General features: G+C 43.8%; 1 protein-coding gene across 3 annotated transcripts in view; it reads left to right on the forward strand.

Moving 5' to 3' along the window:
* Positions 1-18,687, forward strand: part of RBM18 (RNA binding motif protein 18) — a 54,487-nt gene that overhangs the window by 3,774 nt on the left and 32,026 nt on the right. For all 3 annotated transcript variants that reach the window (XM_068248123.1, XM_068248121.1, XM_068248120.1), the window contains exons 2-3: positions 13,085-13,215; positions 17,474-17,600. In XM_068248123.1, the coding sequence (XP_068104224.1) occupies positions 13,103-13,215; positions 17,474-17,600 (240 nt within the window). In that variant the 5' untranslated portion in view covers positions 13,085-13,102. The remainder of the gene's footprint in view (positions 1-13,084; positions 13,216-17,473; positions 17,601-18,687) is intronic.

Genomic DNA, 18,687 nt, shown 5'->3' on the forward strand with positions numbered 1-18,687 from the left:
CGCGTACATAGCTGCAGGGAGCTGAGGCGACAGAAATACATATAAGGGGTCACTGTGAAAGGTTTATCAGTTAGTTGTTTTTTTTATTTACCAATTTGTTACCGATTCTTTCGCTAAAGTCAGCCAAAACATTAAGACCAATAGCCTAATATAATATTATGTATCCCTCACCTCTCCCCCTTGTGGTGGCAGGACAACTCTAACCTGTCTAGGCAAGAATTCTGAAGATGTCCAGTGATCTGACACCAAAACAAAATATTATTATTATTGATGTTCATAGCGCCAGCATCTTCTGTGGTGCTGTACATCAGAATACATTATATAACAATACATTATAAACAATACATTTAGGTCCCTTTTACACTTAATGCTTTTTTAAAAGGAAGGTCAGAGGAGCATAAAAATAAAAAATCCACTTAATTGAGGTTTCCTTCAGCCCCTGGAAGCCATCCTGTGCCCTCGCCACAGCTCCCGTGGCTCCTGGTTTCCTCTGGTGCAGATGCCGTCCTCGCCTGGTTGGCATCTACTTGCGCACCAGCTCACTGAGTTGCACTGACGTCATCCGGACTATTGCACAGGCACAGTGCAGTCTGGATGACGTCATTGTGACTACGTGAGCCGCATGTTGGAGGGCAAGTAGGCTCCTTTTACCGGAGGCAGGGCCGGATTTGTACTTTTTACCTCCCTAGGCCAGTTGTCATCTACAGTCCTGGCCAAAAGTTTTGAGACTGTCAAAAATATTAGTTTTCACGAAGTTTGCTACTAAACTGCAAATCTTTGTTTCAGTTGTTTATGTGATGTACTGAAATATAATTATAAGCACTTCATACGTTTCAAAGGCTTTTATTGCCAATTACATGAGATTAATGCAAAGAGTCAGTATTTGCAGTGTTGGTCCTTCTTTTTCAGGACCTCTGCGATTCGACTGGGCATGCTCTCAATTAACTTCTGGGCCAAATCCTGACTGATAGCAACCCATTCTTTCATTATCACTTCTTTGAGTTTCTCAGAATTAGTTGGTCTTTGTTCACCCGCCTCTTGAGGAATGACCACAAGTTCTTAATGGGATTAAGATCTGGGGAGTTTCCAGGCCATGGACCCAGAATTTCAACGTTTTGGTCCCCGGGCCACTTAGTTATCACTTTTGCCTTATGACATGTTGCTCCAACGTGCTGGAAAATGCATTGTTCTTCACCAAACCATTGTTGGATTGTTGGAAGAAGTTGCTGTTGGAGGGTGTTTTGGTACCATTCTTTATTCATGGCTGTGTTTTTTGGAAAAATTGTGATTGAACCCACTCCCTTGGATGAGAAGCAACCTCACACATGAATGGTCTCAGGATGCTTTACTGTTGGCATGACACAGTATGACTAGCCTTTTTCCAGATGCCCCAAACAATCGGAAAGGGGCTTCATCGGAATATGACTTTGCCCCAGTCCTCAGCAGTCCATTCACCATACTTTCTGCAGCAATCTGTCCCTGATTTTTCTTTGGGAGAGAAGTGGCTTCTTGAATTGCCCTTCTTGACTCTTGACCATCTTCCAAAAGTCTTCGCCTCACTGTGCGTGCAGATGCACTCACACCTGCCTGCTGCCATACCTGAGCAACCTCTGCACTGGTTGCACTCCGATCCCGCAGCTGAATCCTCTTTAGGAGACGATTTCTTGGATGCCCTGAAGCCTTCTCAACAAGAATTGAACCTCTTTCCTTGAAGTTCTTGATGATCCTCTAAATTGTTGATTTAGGTGCAATCTTAGTAGTCACAATATCCTTGCCTGTGAAGCCATTTTTATGCAAGGCAATGATGGCTTCATGCATTTCTTTGCTGGTCACCATGGTTAGCAATGGAAGATCAATTATTTCAAGCATCACCCTCCTATTAACATGTCAAGTCTGCCATTCTTACCCAATCAGCCTTACATAATGGTCTCCAGCCTTGTGCATGTCAACATTCTCACCTCATCAGTTAACAAGACGATTACTGAAATGATCTCAGCAGGTCATTTAATGACAGCAATGAAATGCAGTGGAAAGGTTTGTTTGGGATTCAGTTAATCTTCATGGCAAAGAAGGACTATGCAATTCATCTGGAAACTCCTTCATAACATTCTGGAGTATATGCAAGTTGCTATTATAAAAACATAAGCACCAACTTTTCTAATTTCCAATATATTTGACAGTCTCAACTTTTGGCCAGGACTGTACTGAGCCACCCCTCCTTCCTTTCCTTCTGGTCTGCCCTGTTTGTGGCAGGTCATGGGACATAGCCTCTCTGAGGGGGGTTGCACATTTCTCCCCCATCCCAAGGGTTCCCTCCAGTGCTGCAGCTCAGATAATACTTCAGAGAAGCACCGCAGAGCATGTTATTTTAAAGGGAACCTGTAAGGAAAAAAAAAAATCTGCCCTTATGGTGTGCTCACCTCAGGAGAGGGAAGCCTCTGGATCCTTATGAGGCTTCCCCCGTCCTTTTCTGCAGCCCCGATCCAGCCCTGCCCCCCAATGGATACCGTAATATTTACACTGTGTGTCTCACACAGACACAGTATTAGTTTCTTGCTCGGGCAGAAATAGCCGAGCACGATTGAATTTGCTCTACTGCACAGGCGCGAGCCGCCTGCGCAGTAGAGCAGACCCAATTGGCTTGGCTATTTCTGCCGGAGCCCAAATGGAAAGCAGCTACTGCACCTGCACTAGGTGCCCTGTTCAGGCCGACCCAGAGGTGGAAGTCAGTGTGCCTGTACAGCCTTTCAAGGGGGTCAGTGCTGGACCAGGGGAGCTAAGGAGGACAAGGGAAGCCTCATTAGTGTCTAGAGACTCACCCGTTCAGAGGAATGTACCACCGGGGCACTTTTTTACTACAGATACTCTTCACTGCAGTGGGGTGCTATGCAACAGACTTCTATACAGCACCTGAGGTCACATGACATGCAAGAATACCTGGGAGCTGTACAGACGTATGCAGCATAAGGCCCGGTTCACATTGGCACTGAAAAAAATGGACTGTTAGTGGATGGTGACGGAACAAATCCAAATGGGTGGTAACTGATTAAATGTTAACCTATGGATCCATTCCCATTGCTCCGTTAAAATGGATCCACTCCTCCAAACGTAAAGAAAACTTGGGTCTGCAATTATTTTTCCAGATCGAAGGACACATCGCATTGAACATGCGCTAAGGAACGAATAAAAAACTGAGGCCTGTATCTGTTTTAGACAGATCAGTAGGTAGAATACGATGCTCTGTTCTGCTAATAATGTAGGCAGAGGGTGTCACACATCAGTTTGTAGCAAGGCTGTGGAGTCGGTCCAAAAATCCACCGACTCCGACTCCTCAGTTTAGGATTCCTCCGACTCCACGACTCCGACTCCTCTAATTTGCATATTACAATTTTGTTGATTAAAAGTATGTAACATGAAATTCGCCTCATAACTGCCAACGCTTAGGAATTTTACAAGACAACTGAAGTGAGAAGGATATGTAGACTACTATATTTATTCCCTTTAGACTAAAACTAGTCCTTGGTAAGAGTACTTGTAAAAGGTACAAACCGGAACAAAGAACATCTATCAGGCCCTAGGCAATGTAAGTGTGGGTACATGTAAGAATGATGTGCAGGTACTCTGCAGGGGAATGAGGAGATTGTAAACAGACAACACCTCTGTGTTCAATGTGCACAGCATTCTCAGTGGATTCCCTGCAGCTCTGTGGGGAGTGCATATGTAGAGTATAGTACTACTGTGTAACAAAGTAAACCTGAGACAGATGAAATTAAAGTTTTATACATACCTGGGGTAACCTCCAGCCCCCTTCAGGGTAATCAGTCCCTCGTTGTCCTCCTCCACCACCTGGATCTTCTGCTATGAGTCCAAGTACTTGAGCCAGTCAGGCGTAGTGCGCATGCACACACTCCGCCGCCAGGAGCATACTACACCTGTGCAGCACTATTGCGCAGGTGCAGAATGTTCCTGGCTGTGGGAGCGGCATACGGCCGGACAGCGCTGACTGACTGAATTACCGGGACTCATAGCAGAAGATCCGGGTGGTGGAGGACAGTGAGGGACTGATTAGCCTGAAGGGGGCTGGAGGAAGCCCCAGGAATGTATAAAACTTTACTTTTCATCCGTCTCAGTTACCCTTTAATTTGTAGTCACCAAACCAAATTTTAATAACATATCAAATTATTTTATTTCATCAGCAAAGGGAGTGCATACATTTGCATAAATCAGCATCAATGCAGAATTATTTCCATCTTGTTGACCATCTCTATTAGTGACATAGCTACACATCAGGCTTTATTCTTACAGCATAGATGTTATTTAGTATATATAAGAGATTCCTGTGTACACATCATATATACAGTCACAATCAGATATGTATATCTGACCTTAAAAATACGTGGACTGCTTTATTGAAGCAGCACAAGTAACTAATTTTGATTGGTTTATTTTATTTTTGTATACTAAGCACAGCTATTACTGTATATATACATTATTTTTAATGACTATTATCTGAGAAATAGAACATTTTATCATATTTTCTATTTTAATTACAGTTACAAATTCATTAGGAGTCGGAGTCGGTGCATTTTTTCCCGACTCCGACTCCAGGCACCCAAAATTGCCCGACTCCACGACTCCGACTCCACGACTCCGACTCCACAGCCCTGGTTTGTAGTTCTACAGCACTGTGTAACTAATGCATTAAAGGGATACTTAAGTCAAAATACAAAAATGATCACCTGGGGCATCTCTCAGCCCCCTGAAGCTGTATGGTGCCCTCGTAGCCTGACTCCGATCCTCCTGTCCCCGCCGGCGGCTACTTCTGGGTTCGGCGACAGCCGCTGATAGGCTGGGAACGTGAGTGATTCTCCGCGTTCCCAGCCGCTACATCACCCTCTATGCTGCTATAGCGTATATGTTATATGCTATAGCAGCATAGAGGGTGATATAGCGGCTGGGAACGCGGAGAATCACTCGCGTTCCCAGCCTGTTGGCGGCTGTCGCCGAACCCGGAAGTAACCGCCGGCGGGGACAGGAGGATCGGAGCGGGGCTGCGAGGGCACCATACAGCTTCAGGGGGCTGAGGGATGCCCCAGGTGAGTAAAAAATCATTTTTTATTTTTGACTTAAGAATCCCTTTAAAGAGACTCCGTAACAAAAATTGCATCCTGTTTTTATCATCCTACAAGTTCCAAAAGCTATTCTAATGTGTTCTGGCTTACTGCAGCACTTTGTACTATCACAGTCTCTGTAATAAATCAATGTATCTTTCCCTTGTCAGACTTGTCAGCCTGTGTCTGGAAGGCTGCCAAGTTCTTCAGTGTTGTTGTTCTGCTATGCACTCCCCCTTCAGGGGGGAAAGAAACACACAAATGATCTCTTGAGATTCAAAAGGAAGGCTGTATACAGCCTGCTTGTGTATGAATGTATTTTCTATGTGTGGACATACTGTACATAAACCTACTTCCTGTTTTGGTGGCCATTTTGTTTGTTTATAAACAAACTTTTTAAAACTGTTTTAACCACTTCTAATGCGGCGGGGAGCGGCGAAATTGTGACAGAGGGGAATAGGAGATGTCCCCTAACGCACTGGTATGTTTACTTTTGTGCAATTTTAACAATACAGATTCTCTTTAACACCTGGTGCATGTTATGTGAATGGCACACATAACATCTTACCAGTAACTCAGGCTGAGCAATGTGCTGTCCTGTGAGCCTCCCCTCCTGCCCAGACGAGCTTAAACTTTTTCTTTTGTGGAAGTCTGCACCTTTGCCCTGGGATTCCATTTGTCACGCCCAGCGGTACAGGAAATCCTCCCCACCACTATTACTGAGGATGGAGTAGTGGGGAAAAGCAGACATTAGATGTATACAGCAGATGCTAGACTAACAGTGTAACAGCAGAAGGAGAAAAATGACAGGGAGACACAGAACTGGAGAAGAAGAGGAGTGCAGCTATATGTTAAAGTCACATGCAGATTGCATCCAGGGTTTGGCAGAGCAATATCTTACCGAACATTCAAAGCTGATTTAATTTTTTGCACAATTTCCTTTATCCCCGCTCCTCCTAATTTCTGATAGGCAGGAGCAAGGAGGAGGGTGGGGATACAAACGCTCTCACTGTTGCCATTGGTCTGAGTTCTGGAGGCTGAAGTTTTTAATAAAGCCTCTTCCACGGCTCCCACAAGCTGATTCTGAAGGTGGGCAGAGGGACTACAATTGAATGACAGCGGGCAGAGCTGTAATGATGCGGCAACTGCTCCGTCATATTAGCAAAGCTGCCCTCTCTGTCTGTAGCCGCCGCTGCTGCACACACAGACATGCTACTGTGTGCAGAAGAAAGCAGCGGGTGGCTGCAAAGTGACACTGCATCATTGTGGGGAATAGCATGGGCGGCCATTGGAACACTGCTGCCTGTTTCTTAACCCGCCCCTACCTCGGCTCCGCCCTAGTCCCAGGCCTGTGCGGCCTGCCCACAAATCCGGCCCTGACCAGAGGGGGACCCTGGGCCACCGGAGGGGAGCAGAGCTGCAGCAAGGGCACAGGACTGCCACAATGGGCTGGAGGAAGCCCCAGTTAAGTGGAATTTTTATTGTTCCTGGACGTGGCCTTAAATGCGTTTTTTTTTTTTGTTTGTTTGTTTTTTGTTTTCACCATAGCCGTGCATTGTGAAAAAGTTTGTTTTGCAGGCTATAGTGTGAAAAAATATGCCTCTTTCACACTATACACTAAAATACTGAAGCTTTTTCACAATGCTCTGCAATTGAGATAAAAAAACCCTTAAAATGCAACACATTAAGTGCTTTGCGCAGTATCTCTGCCTCTGCTCCAGTCAATCTCCGCCTCTTTACACCCCTCTCAGTCTTCTTTCAATGACCTGGAATGTCATGCATTTTTGCCCCGGGATTTAGGGGGGATAAATACTTTGTTCTGACGCAGGGATGCGGTGGATCGGCTATGATCTTAATGCTTAAAGCGGAATATAACCCTGCATTTCAACTTTGCTCTAAAACATTATTTACAGTATATTATATGCAACCAGCATTTATTTTTTTTTTACTAGACCAGCATTGAAAGGGTTCCTGGAGCTTTAAAGTTCCTGGAGATTTCTGCAGACGCATCCGAAGCTGACAAAGATACATTTTGTTTACATAAATGTTTCTAAGTGTTAAATGTGACTCACTCTCTCAGGAGCTGGAGGACAGCCAAAGAGTGTGTAACATTTCTTAATAGATACATATAACTAAATAGAATGTAACAATCTGAACTTCTGCATATTTCTCCCGGAACCTTAAACCTCTGTGTTTAACCCTTCCAATGCTGGTCTAGTAAAAAAAAATGCTTTTTGCATATAATATGCTGTAAATAATGTTTTAGAGCAAAGTTGAAATGCAGGGTTATATTCCGCTTGAAGATCATAGTAAAATGAGCTATGAGCTTAGTAAAAACAGGAATTTTTTATGGCTTCAGACTCTAAGGGATAGGACAATAGGTGAAGGGAAGCTGTTTATGTGATGGTAAAATGGTAGTCAGTTGCCAGGGTGTCCTAAGAGAGCGAGAGAGAGAGAGTGCTTGCGTGAAGAGGTGAGTTTTTGTGCCTAAAAAGGGTAAGTGTGGGAGAGTGGCAAATGTGTTGATGGAGGGTTGTTCAAGAGGAGGAGAGAGGATTTAGATACGACTTGTAGGCGAGAGTGAGAAGAGGGGACCAGAGAGGAAGACAGGAGAACATTGTTAGTAGAGCAGAAAATGTGTATAGGATGGTATCTGAAAATGTTTAGATAAGGAGCTAGGTTCTAAAGTGCTTTGTAGGCGAGTGTCAGGATTTTGAATTGTATACTTTGTGTAACTGGCAGCCAGTGAAGAGACTTACAGAGGAGGATAGGGCTGGAGAAGCTGGAGGACAGGTAAATGATTCATGCAGCAAAGCTCATGATGGACTGTAGCAGAATCCAATAGTTAGCGGGTAGGCCACAGAGCAGAGAGTAGTCTAAACGTGAGGTCACGAGCATGCACAAGAAGTCTAGACATGAGATAATCAGGAAAGCCAGGAGAGTGCAAGACTGTGAATGCCCATGGATGAGAGGATTTGGAAAAAGAGAAGAATGGTCCACTGTGACAAAAGGGGAAATGAGACCTTGGAGGATGAGAATGGAGTAGAAGCCTTTAGATTTAGCAGTTACCAGGTCATTGGTTACTTCGAGTAGGGCAGTTTCAGTTGAGTGGCTTGGGCACAATCCAGATTAGAGATCATCGAACAGAGAATTAGCGGTGCAGTGAAGGGAGTAAGTCTGATTAAACATGGAGCTCAAGTTGTTAGGAAGAAAAGATGAGTAGCGGGATAGGATGGTACTTGGACAGGGAAGAGGGTTCAAGAGAACATTTTTTAAGTATACGCATGATGAGGGCTTACATGAGTGTGGAAGGAAAGATGCCTTTGGAGCGAGACAGGTTGAAATAGGAGGTTAAGGCTGGTGTATAATGGTAGAGGATAGTCGAGTAATAAGGTGAGAGAGAAGGGGGCATGTAGTTGGACTTGATTTGGAGATGAGGGAGGAGACAGAGTTCAGTAAGCTCAGTAAGTGGCGAGAACACATATAAGGTTTGGTGTTTGTATGGAGAGAGGAGGCTGCTGGGTGAGGCTTTTCCTAATGTTTATGATTTTGTCACGAAAGGAGAAAAAATCTTCAGCTGAGATGTAGGGAATGGGAGGTGAATTTGGGGGCTGGAGTAAGGAGTTGAAAGTAGCAAATAGTAGTTCAAAGTTGTGTGACTGTGAGGAGATTAGTAAGTAGAAAGTATGTGTTTGGCTGCTGAGAGGGCCTGTCTGAGTGTGTGTAGAGCCCATGGCTGTGGAGTCGTTAGAAAAATCATCTGACTCCTCAGTTTATGAAACCGCTGACTCCGAATCCAGGTACCCAAAAATTGCTCCAACTCTGACTCCACAGCCCTGAGCCTCTTTGTAACTCTGGAAGTGCTCAGGCAAATCCTTTTTTTGCCAGCGCCATTTAGCTAATCAGGAGCGTCCATTTCAGTAGTTTGATCTCCTCATTTAGCCAGGGTTGTTGGTGGACCAGGTGACGGTAGATCGTGGAGGAGGGAGCCACAGAATCAAAGGCTGAAATTAAAGGGGAACTGAAGAGAGAGGTATATGGAGGCTATCATGTTTATTTCCTTTTAGACAATACCAGTTCAGTGTTCTCCCCAGAATTTTTTTCCAGCCGGGTGGCATGAAATAGTAGCAGGGTGGCATGAAATAGTAGCCGGGTGGGGCGAGTTGAAAATGCAGGGCAACTGTGCTTACAGCATAGGAGGAGGTGAGGAGGTGAGGAGGTGAGCCGATGACAGCCGGGTGGTCACAAAATCTAGCCGGGTGGAGCACCCGGCTAAAAGAGCCTGAGGAGAACACTGCCAGTTGCCTGGCAGCCCTGCTGGTCCTCTGCCTCTAATACTTTTAGCCATAGCCCCTGAACAAGCATGCAGCAGATCAGGTGTTTCTGTGGTTCAGACTTATAAGTCTGATCTGACAAGACTAGATGCATGCTTGTTTCTGGTTTTAATCAGATACTACTGCAGAGAAATAGACCAGCAGGGCTGCCAGGCAACTGGTATTGATTAAAAGGAAATAAACATGACAGCCTCCATATACCTCTCTCTTCAGTTCCCCTTTAAGATGTAATGAGCAGCTGCTAGCTCAGGAGACAATAACAGGAGATAGAGGTGGGATCTTAATGGATTTGACTTTTTGCAGTACTATCCACAAATATTAGCATTAACCACAAATATCAATCAGACTGAGAACTGGGGAATTCGGAGTACAAAGAAATAATGGTTCATCAGACCAGGCCATCATATTCTATTGCTCTATGTTCCAGAGCTGATTCGTTTAGGCTTATTGTGGATACTTTGGGTGATGGACTTGGGTCATCAGGTACGTTCTGTAACTGATTAAGTTAAAAGGCTTTGCACAGCTATTGCACTCTCAGCATTATAAATAGAAAATACAACAATACTACCTAGCCTAAAAACCTCACTCACTGTGGAACATTTTTGATAAATGGGTTGCTGCATCAAATTCAGTCTACCACCAATTTAAAAAGCACAAATGCAAAACACATGTGATTTTCTGCGTTTGTGATTCTGGGAGCCTTCTGTATAGCGCTCCCAGGAGTTCTTGCAGTGGTGGAACCCGTAACGTATAGGTAGCCACAGGAGCCCCCAGTATTATGTAGCCAGGTGTAACTCCGCAGTTTAAGTAACAAGATGGGTCCTCCCTGTACAGGTAGCCGCTATAGCCCCCCAGTATAGATAAATGGAACCCACAGTATAGGTAGCCAGATGGAACTTTAAGTACAGGTAACTAGAGAAGCTCCCGGTATTAGGTAGCCAGACCAAGCCCCGCAGTATAGGTAGTAAGTCGGGACCCCACTTATAGGTAGCCAGATAGAGCCCCCCAGTACAGGTAGCCAGATAAAGCCCCCCCCCTCCAGTTCAGGTAGCCAGGGAAGCCCCTAGTATTAGGGAGCCAAACGCAGCCCCTAGCTAGAGGGCCCCCCTAGTGTTGGGTAGCTAAACGCCCTGCCCAAATGGTGTTAACAAAATGCAGATGGGCTAAATGTTCATTATTACTGTGTAAATAGACTGAAATTCTCCCTTTTTAAGGTGGCCATACATTTATCTACTTGGCAGCTGATCGATCATCCAATTTGATAATAATTATCGAAGTAGATGAAAATCTGTACCACCACAAGCACACGCGAACTACGATTCGACTGATTTTAGGCCGAAATTGGTTGAATGCATCAATCTGACATGCTGGGAGAATCTCCGGCCGACATGGTCGATTGTGCATGCGGCAGTAGCACTAACAACGTGTGATAATTGCAAACAGCGGACACGATGCAAACCCCCAGGCCACTATCTTCCCAAAGGTTTTATGTGCACCCCGGTGCCTGTGCATTTATACTTTACCCGTCCCCCAAGTGTCCATACTCTATTTCAGCATTAGGGTCCCATGTGACTTGCGCCCCACATGCTATAATGCCGGCAGTCATGGGGGCGCCAATTCAAAACTACAATGCGCACACTCGAGGATGGCATGATAGGTAAACCATAAATGGGGGGGGGGGGGCACATAAAACATTTGAGGGGTGGCATCACAAGGCCGTTTGCTGAACAATTTTATGCTGAAATCGATTGGGAATTGGCCTGCAGTGTATGGGCAGCAAACACATCTCTCTCTGATCAGATTCAATCAGAGAGAGATCTGTGTCTTGGTGAAATCTGCCCATAATCGCTGGATGTAATGTATGAGCACCTTTACAGCATGTCTAAAGCCCAATCTACACGATACGATTCTGTGTACGATTCGATTACGATTCTATTTACGATCCTATTAAATCCGACATGTCCGATTGGGATTCGATTTGCCATGCAAAACAATGGCAAATCAAATCCCGATCGGACATCTCGGATTTAATCGTATTGTAAATAGAATCGTAATCGAATCGTACAAAGAATCGTATCGTGTAGATTGGGCTTAACAATCAATATTTTTGTGTTGGCTTGTTTAGTTCTTTTTGTCTGCTCTCCAGTGACTATATGTCCTAATGCTACCTCAGCCAGATAATGGTCTTGCAGAGCGCAACGCTCAGTGATTGCTGGCGTTTCTAGAACTTTGGTGGTGGATTGTAAACAAAGCTCTGCATTCAGGGAAGTGTTCATGTCTCACTGGCCATTTCTTGGCTGTGATTTTACATCAATGTCTTATATGGGTCATGGCAGATTTTTACAGACAAATTCACTCACAGGCTGTGATGCATAACAGAGTTTACAGATGACAGATTACTTATAATCGGACTTAAATATTTATTCCAACCAGAGCTAAAATGTGTTATGTTAAAGACATAATTAAATGTACCTTGTTTGCACTGTTTGGGAAGGCGGTGGCTGCAAACATATGTGAAATCTGCAGCTGTGTTTCTTTGCATCTAATTGACCATCTCTGTGTCTCACGGGTATGCAGGTGGTTCCCTACTTACACACGAGTTCCATCCCGGGAGATTGTTAGTTACATTTGTTTGTAAGTTGAGTCCTGTGTTACACATAGTGAAAATTGGATACATTATTTACTTTTGGACCACTCTGGATTTGTATATATAGCATAAACAAGGTTTTTTTGAGTTTTTGGAGTTTTGAATGTGCTTTTAAAGTGTAAGGACTTGTTCACACTAAGGACGTTTTTTTTTTTTTTTTTTTATTTAAGTGCCAGCGATTTTTAAAATCACCCTAAAAGCGCTTGTGCAATGATTCCCTATGAGAGTGTTCACATATGAGCAGTTCGATTCCGATCCGCTCACCAAAGCGCTGCCTGTACCATTTTTGGGGCGATTTTACTATAATGGAAGGTATAGGGAAATCGCAAAGCACTTGAAAAAGAGCTTTGTATAGCGATTTACCGAGTGCTTTCATGAATAAATACATTGTATTTATTCTTTTCCGGGTCACAGAGTTCACTTCCTGATGTTAGTTCTGCAAAATCGTTTAGAAAAGTGCTGTACAAAAAAAGCTAAGGCGCAGGTAAGCGCTAAAAAAAAAAATTGCTCGCAATTGCGACTTATGATGTGAACAAGGCCTAAAACTACTTGTAACAGTTTATACAATTCTGTAATATTTAACAAAAATAATATGCAATAAAAACAGTATTGTATATTTTGTACAAGAAGACAACTTTGTATCTGTGAAATGTTGTAACGTGAGTTGTTTGTAAGTGGTGTGACTAACTGTATTGATATAGTGGCAATTCTCTGCTCAACTTAGCAGTATACGATAATAGCTCCGGCCTGTTGCAATCATGCTCCATTTCTTCCACTTAGCCCCTGATTGGTTAATTTGGAACATCATGGGATCTAGACCTTCACGGGAGACTAGACCAATCCTAGCAAGACAGAATATTTCTGATTTCATATTGAAATGGCAACTTTTATTTTTTTAAAAAAATGTAAAATTACTTTCCCAGTGAATAATGTATGTGTAAATAATGTAATGTTAAGGTACAATAAAACTTTTTTTTTTTTTCCTATTTTAGCACTTTTAGGACAAGCCAATGGATGAAGATTTAAATTCATTGCCATTAGAAAATGCTTCAATCCTTTCTGAGGGCTCCTTACAAGATGGACACAGGCTATGGATAGGTAATTTGGATCCTAAAATCACTGAGTAAGTCATCCTTTTGATAATGCACCTTTCTTTTTGACAATTTGTAGTAGTCAAATCATTGAATGTTGCTTTCTGTCCTCTTTCTTCTCCTGTAAATAGTTTTATCTTGGCAAAGATAAGAGGCAAATGAGAAAGCAGAGGAATAAGTAAACCGTGGCAGACATATGATCAAGTGAAGGAAACCTAATGCTGGGGATACACGGGTCGACCGGCGGCTTGATTAGCCACCGAATCGACCCCAGCCGCGTCCCCACGGATCAATTACCACTCGCCCCCGCCGGCGCTTCCTTATCAGCGCTCGATTCTCTGCCATTGTCCGCAGGCGGGAATCGAGCGGGCGGGGGTCGAGGGGCTTGATCGGGCCAGCTGAATATTATCAGCTGGCCGGATCAGCTGGTCGATACACGGTACAGAAATGTACCGTGTATCCCCAGCATTAGTTTAGGTTTGCCTTAAAGTGTACCTTCAGCCCCCTTCTGACCATTGGCTTCCTTGATGTTCCCCGGGCTGCCTCGATCCTTCGCTACCCGCTTTAGTAAATTCTTCAGTCGGCAGCATTTGACACACGTGCAGTTCGGCCATTCGCGCCTTCCCAGCTCTGGGAGCTTTCTGCACCTGCCCAGTAATACTTCACAGCTGCAGAATGCTCCTGGCTATAAGAGATCAATGGGGGCGCGTGCAGGGCCAGACTGCGCATGCATTGAATGAATTTGACTGAAGAATTTAACAAACCGGCTAGAAGTGTATGCGGCAACTACAGGAATTACCAGGCTGGCTAGCAGAGGATCGAGGAGGACGGCATGGGAGCCATTGGCCTGAAGGGAGCTAGAGGAAGCCCCAAGTACGTATAAATACTTTTTTGTTTTCAACTCTGATTTTTTTACAGTGGCCACACACATAGTGATTCAATCTAACACCCTCAGGTCTGGCTGCAGGACAAATTATCTGACTGACTTGCAATTAAGTAATCACTGTGCAAATAAAGGAAAGAAAAGCCCCCTACAACCACCTCTCCTGAGAATCTAGTATGAGTACAGCAATCATCGGATGAATTTGGCCAATCGATGGCCGAGAGCATTGTTCTACCCACCTGCCCCGTAAAGTCAGTCTCCTGCTTCTCTGTCGGCCTCCCACACAGTAACAGCCTCAATACAGCCTCAGAAAATGTAGGAGGCGGCACACGTTTAAGACCAGCTACTTGGGGCTTTTCAAGGCCAGTCCCAATGCCCTGTATTAACCACTTGATGACCATAGGCTTACACCCCCCCCTAAAGACCAGGCTATTTTTCACAATACAGGGCTGTGCAGCTTGGTCAGGGTGCTGCATAGCCCTTGAACTCGGCACGCACATGATTTTTACCTCCATTTGTTGTCCTTAATAGGACACTCTGCCGAAGGTATTTGATTGCTGCTGCGACCCTTTAAGGCAATCGGCACTCATCTCCGCCTCTCATAGGCATCAGCCTATGAGAGGGCTCCATTCGCCACCCAATCAGGGGGACAGCCGTACAGCACTGCAGGAGATTGCAGCGCTGTTCAAAGGTAAACAAAGGGGAATTACTTCCCCTTTCGGCGGAAAACGGCCTGCGTGAACCAGCAGGGAACGATTGCGCATGCGCGCACGCGTTCCCTTCCAAACTGCAGTTCCAGGACTTGACGCCAATCTGCGTTAGGCAGTCCTGGGACTGCCACCGGTTGTTAGGTAGTTAATAGAGAGTCAATAGTGATGGAAGATCCTGCATGCTCACAACTAAACAATAGTCATGATACCTGCTGCCGTGATATCCATATGGTAAGTAATGTGAACAGTTTACTCACGGCCTGCAGGAATACTCAGTGAGGAGCCTGGATAAGTCTGGCTCAGCACGGAAAAGACCACGTACATGAAGAAAGTTCACCGCTGCCTGTTCCAAACACGGCAATTGCTTACCATATGGATATCACGGCAGTAGGTATTGTGACTATTGTTTAGTTGTGAGCATGCAGTATCTTTTATTTAGCGCTGGGCTCTTCCATCACTATTGACTCAATACAGCCTCAGTCTGCAATGTTGTCCAAGGGATCGGTTCCTCCCCAGGCAACATGCCTTGTAAATCTGTAAGTGGCTAAAGTTCTCTGTTTAACTACTCTGCATCAGCGTAACGCAGAGTGTTCCATTGCTCCATTGTTCCTCCAGGACACCATATGACGTCATCTCGCTAAGAGCGAGATTAAAAGGGAGCTCGCACGAGCACAAGCTCCCGTCATTGTAAACAGACAGCCGTAGCGATCAGCCTGCTAGTGGCTGAACAGCGCTGGCAGGCTGTGTTGTTAATTACTATATATATATATATATATATATATATATATATATATATATATATATATATCTCATATATATATATATATATATATATATATATATATATATATATATATATATCTGACATCTAACGCAGTTTCACAGAGTGCCTTGTCACTTAACAGTCCCATGGAGAGGCTCACGATCTAATCCCTACCATAGTCATATGCCTATATTTGTATTGTGTACTTTATGTATAGTAGTCTAGGGCCAATTTAGAGGGGAGAGGGAAGATAAGCAATGTGAAAATTTTGCTATTTTTTTTATTAATAATAATAAAAAAAACAGCAATCAAATACCACCAAAAGAAAGCTTTATTTGTGAGAAGAAAAGGAGGTAAGATTCCTTTGCGTGGTAAGTTGTATGTCCGAGCAATAAACCGTTACATTTGTGAAGTGCTGAATTGTAAAAAAATGGCCTGGTCACTAGGGGGTATAAACCTCTGGTCCTCAAGTAGTTAATTATTATTAAATGTCAAAACCAATGATGTAAATTTGGACTTTAATGTAAACATGAAATGCCTTTATCTAAGATCAGGTTTGTTGTGTAGTGCAACATTTGAATTGCTATTCAATGAGTTCAATGGAAATTGAAATGCTATTGAATGAATTCAATGGAAATATTTGAGGAGCTGTACTTTTAAAGCTGTGTAGACACGCAATACTGAGGCGGCAGCCAATAATCCGGTGTGTGTACAGCAGCCCCTGACGAACGACTGCCGCATGGCTAAGGATCTGCCCGGGGAATCAACTTAGCCAAGCAACGGCCAATCACGTGTGCGAACTCTGTTGTCTCTCAGCATAGCAACAGAGCCATCGTCGGCTGTACAGCTGACACGCGTCTGTATTTTCCAGCCCAGCAATGTTGCTCGAGGGATCGGGTCTTGATCCCCAATGGGCAACATCAATCAGCCCGTGTGGACAAGCCTTAAAGGAGACCTTAGCGAAGAACAGTACAATAGTGGAGATACATTTAATGTTGTAGTTTACAGTATCCACCACCACATGCTTTAAAAATAAAAAATCAATGCTTATAAAAACATTGGGCACGTATCACACACAGTTACTTAGTGGCCTTCACATTTAGTGTGCATGCACTACTTTTTCTACACACCACGTGTTTCCCCTTCATAATCCTTGTACACCTTGTGCGTTGTAACGCAGAGGAACGTGTGGTGCGCAGAAAGAATAATCTGTGCAATTCCTGCATGTAGAAAGTGTAAACCTTCCCTTAATCTAAGTACTAGAGTGCTACCTCCAGGTCAGATGGTGACAGAGCAGAATGCTGTAATCAGGCTCCCCACAGACTTCTGTTGAAGGAGTCATCTTGGCAGGCAGCACAACACCCTCTGACCAGGCAGCACAATGCTACTTCCATGTCAGATGGTGACAGCAGTGTGCTGTAATCTGGCTCCTCACAGACTTCTGTTGAAGGAGTCACCTTTGCAGGCAGCACAACACCCTCTGACCAGATAGCACAGTGCTACTTCCAGGTCAGATGGTGACAGAGCAATGTGCTGTAATTGGGCTCCCCACAGACTTTTGTTGAAGGAGTCACCTTTGCAGGCAGCACAACACCCTCTGACCAGGCAGCACAACACCCTCTGTCCAGGCAGCACAGTGCTACTTCCAGGTCAGATGGTGACAGCAGAATTCTGTAATCAAGCTCCCCACAAACTTCTAAACTTCTATTAAAGGAGTCACTTTTGCAGGCAGCAGTACAGTGTAGTGCAGTAAATTTATAGGGCGGCGGGAGATGTTGGCGCTATATAAATGCTAAATAATACTAATTCTACAAAGTATTTTTATATATATATATATATATATATATATATATATATATATATATATATATATATATATATAATTTTTTTTTTAATTCGAATTCTAAAATACTGTGCACCATTTATTCCTTCAGGTTTCATCTGCTGCAATTACTACAGAAATTTGGGAAAGTAAAGCAATTTGATTTCCTGTTTCACAAGTCTGGCCCACTGGAAGGGCAGCCCCGGGGATACTGTTTTGTTAACTTTGAGACAAAACTGGTAAGTTATGCCAGCTACTTTTCCATAATGATCATTATTTTCCTGGATTTGTTGTCATATTAAATGCTGTTTCAGCTACATTCATTATGTATGCAAAGCAACCAACATGCCTCTGTAGTTTCCAGAATAACTTTAGCTACTCTGACCTTGCATTTTTCTTCCAATGATTTAGGGAAACCTCCTCTGTTTTTCCATTGCACATGATGAATTACAGATTCACCTAATTCTCATAGTTGCATTCAGTATTTGCAACAGTCACCTATCAAGTTTAAAAACGCTGACCTGCATTGCTGGCACATTGTATTTATTTATTACTAGCTGGACGCCCGGCGTTGCCCGGGTATGTATTTGGCTAGTGTTGGCTCTGCCCACTTTTCCTAACCATAACACACAATTACTTAATGACCAAGTATGTGAGCTTTGCGGTCTTTGGCATCAATAATTTGCAATGAAATAAAATTAATCTGATTGGATGTGGCTCCACCACTTTTCTGAATTTGAACCCCAATCACCCAATGGCCAACTGTACCAGGTACAGGTGATTAACAGTGCAAGAATGGCATCAATTAAATATTCCCCTTAAAAATCAATAGGTGGATTTTGATTGGCTTTTATAGGCTCCACCCGCTTTTCTGAATATGAATCCCAGTAAGCCAGTGACCAACTGTGCAAAGTTTGAGAACCCTACCATTAACAGTGTGAAAATGGCTGCAGTTTATATTTGCGCAATGAAATTTGTATTTTTCTCCACCCACTTATTTCCTAACATTGTTCAGGTATGTATTTGGCTGGTGTTGGCTCTGCCTACTATTTCTAACTCTAACACACAATTACTCAATAACCAAGTTTGTGAGCTTTGCGGGCTTTGGCATCAATAATTTACATTGAGATTAAACAAATCTGATTGGCTGTTTGTGGCTCCACCCCTTTGTCTGAATTTGAACCCCAGTCACCCAATGACCAACTGTACCAGGTTTAAGGCTTGTGCCATTACCAGTGCAAGAATGGTAGCAATTACATATTCCCCTTGAAAATCAATACGTGAATTTCGATTGGCTTTTGTAGGCTCCACCCACTTCTCTGAATA

The sequence above is a fragment of the Hyperolius riggenbachi genome, chromosome 8 (genome assembly GCF_040937935.1).
Source record: "Hyperolius riggenbachi isolate aHypRig1 chromosome 8, aHypRig1.pri, whole genome shotgun sequence".
Classification (NCBI taxonomy): Eukaryota; Metazoa; Chordata; class Amphibia; order Anura; family Hyperoliidae; genus Hyperolius; species Hyperolius riggenbachi.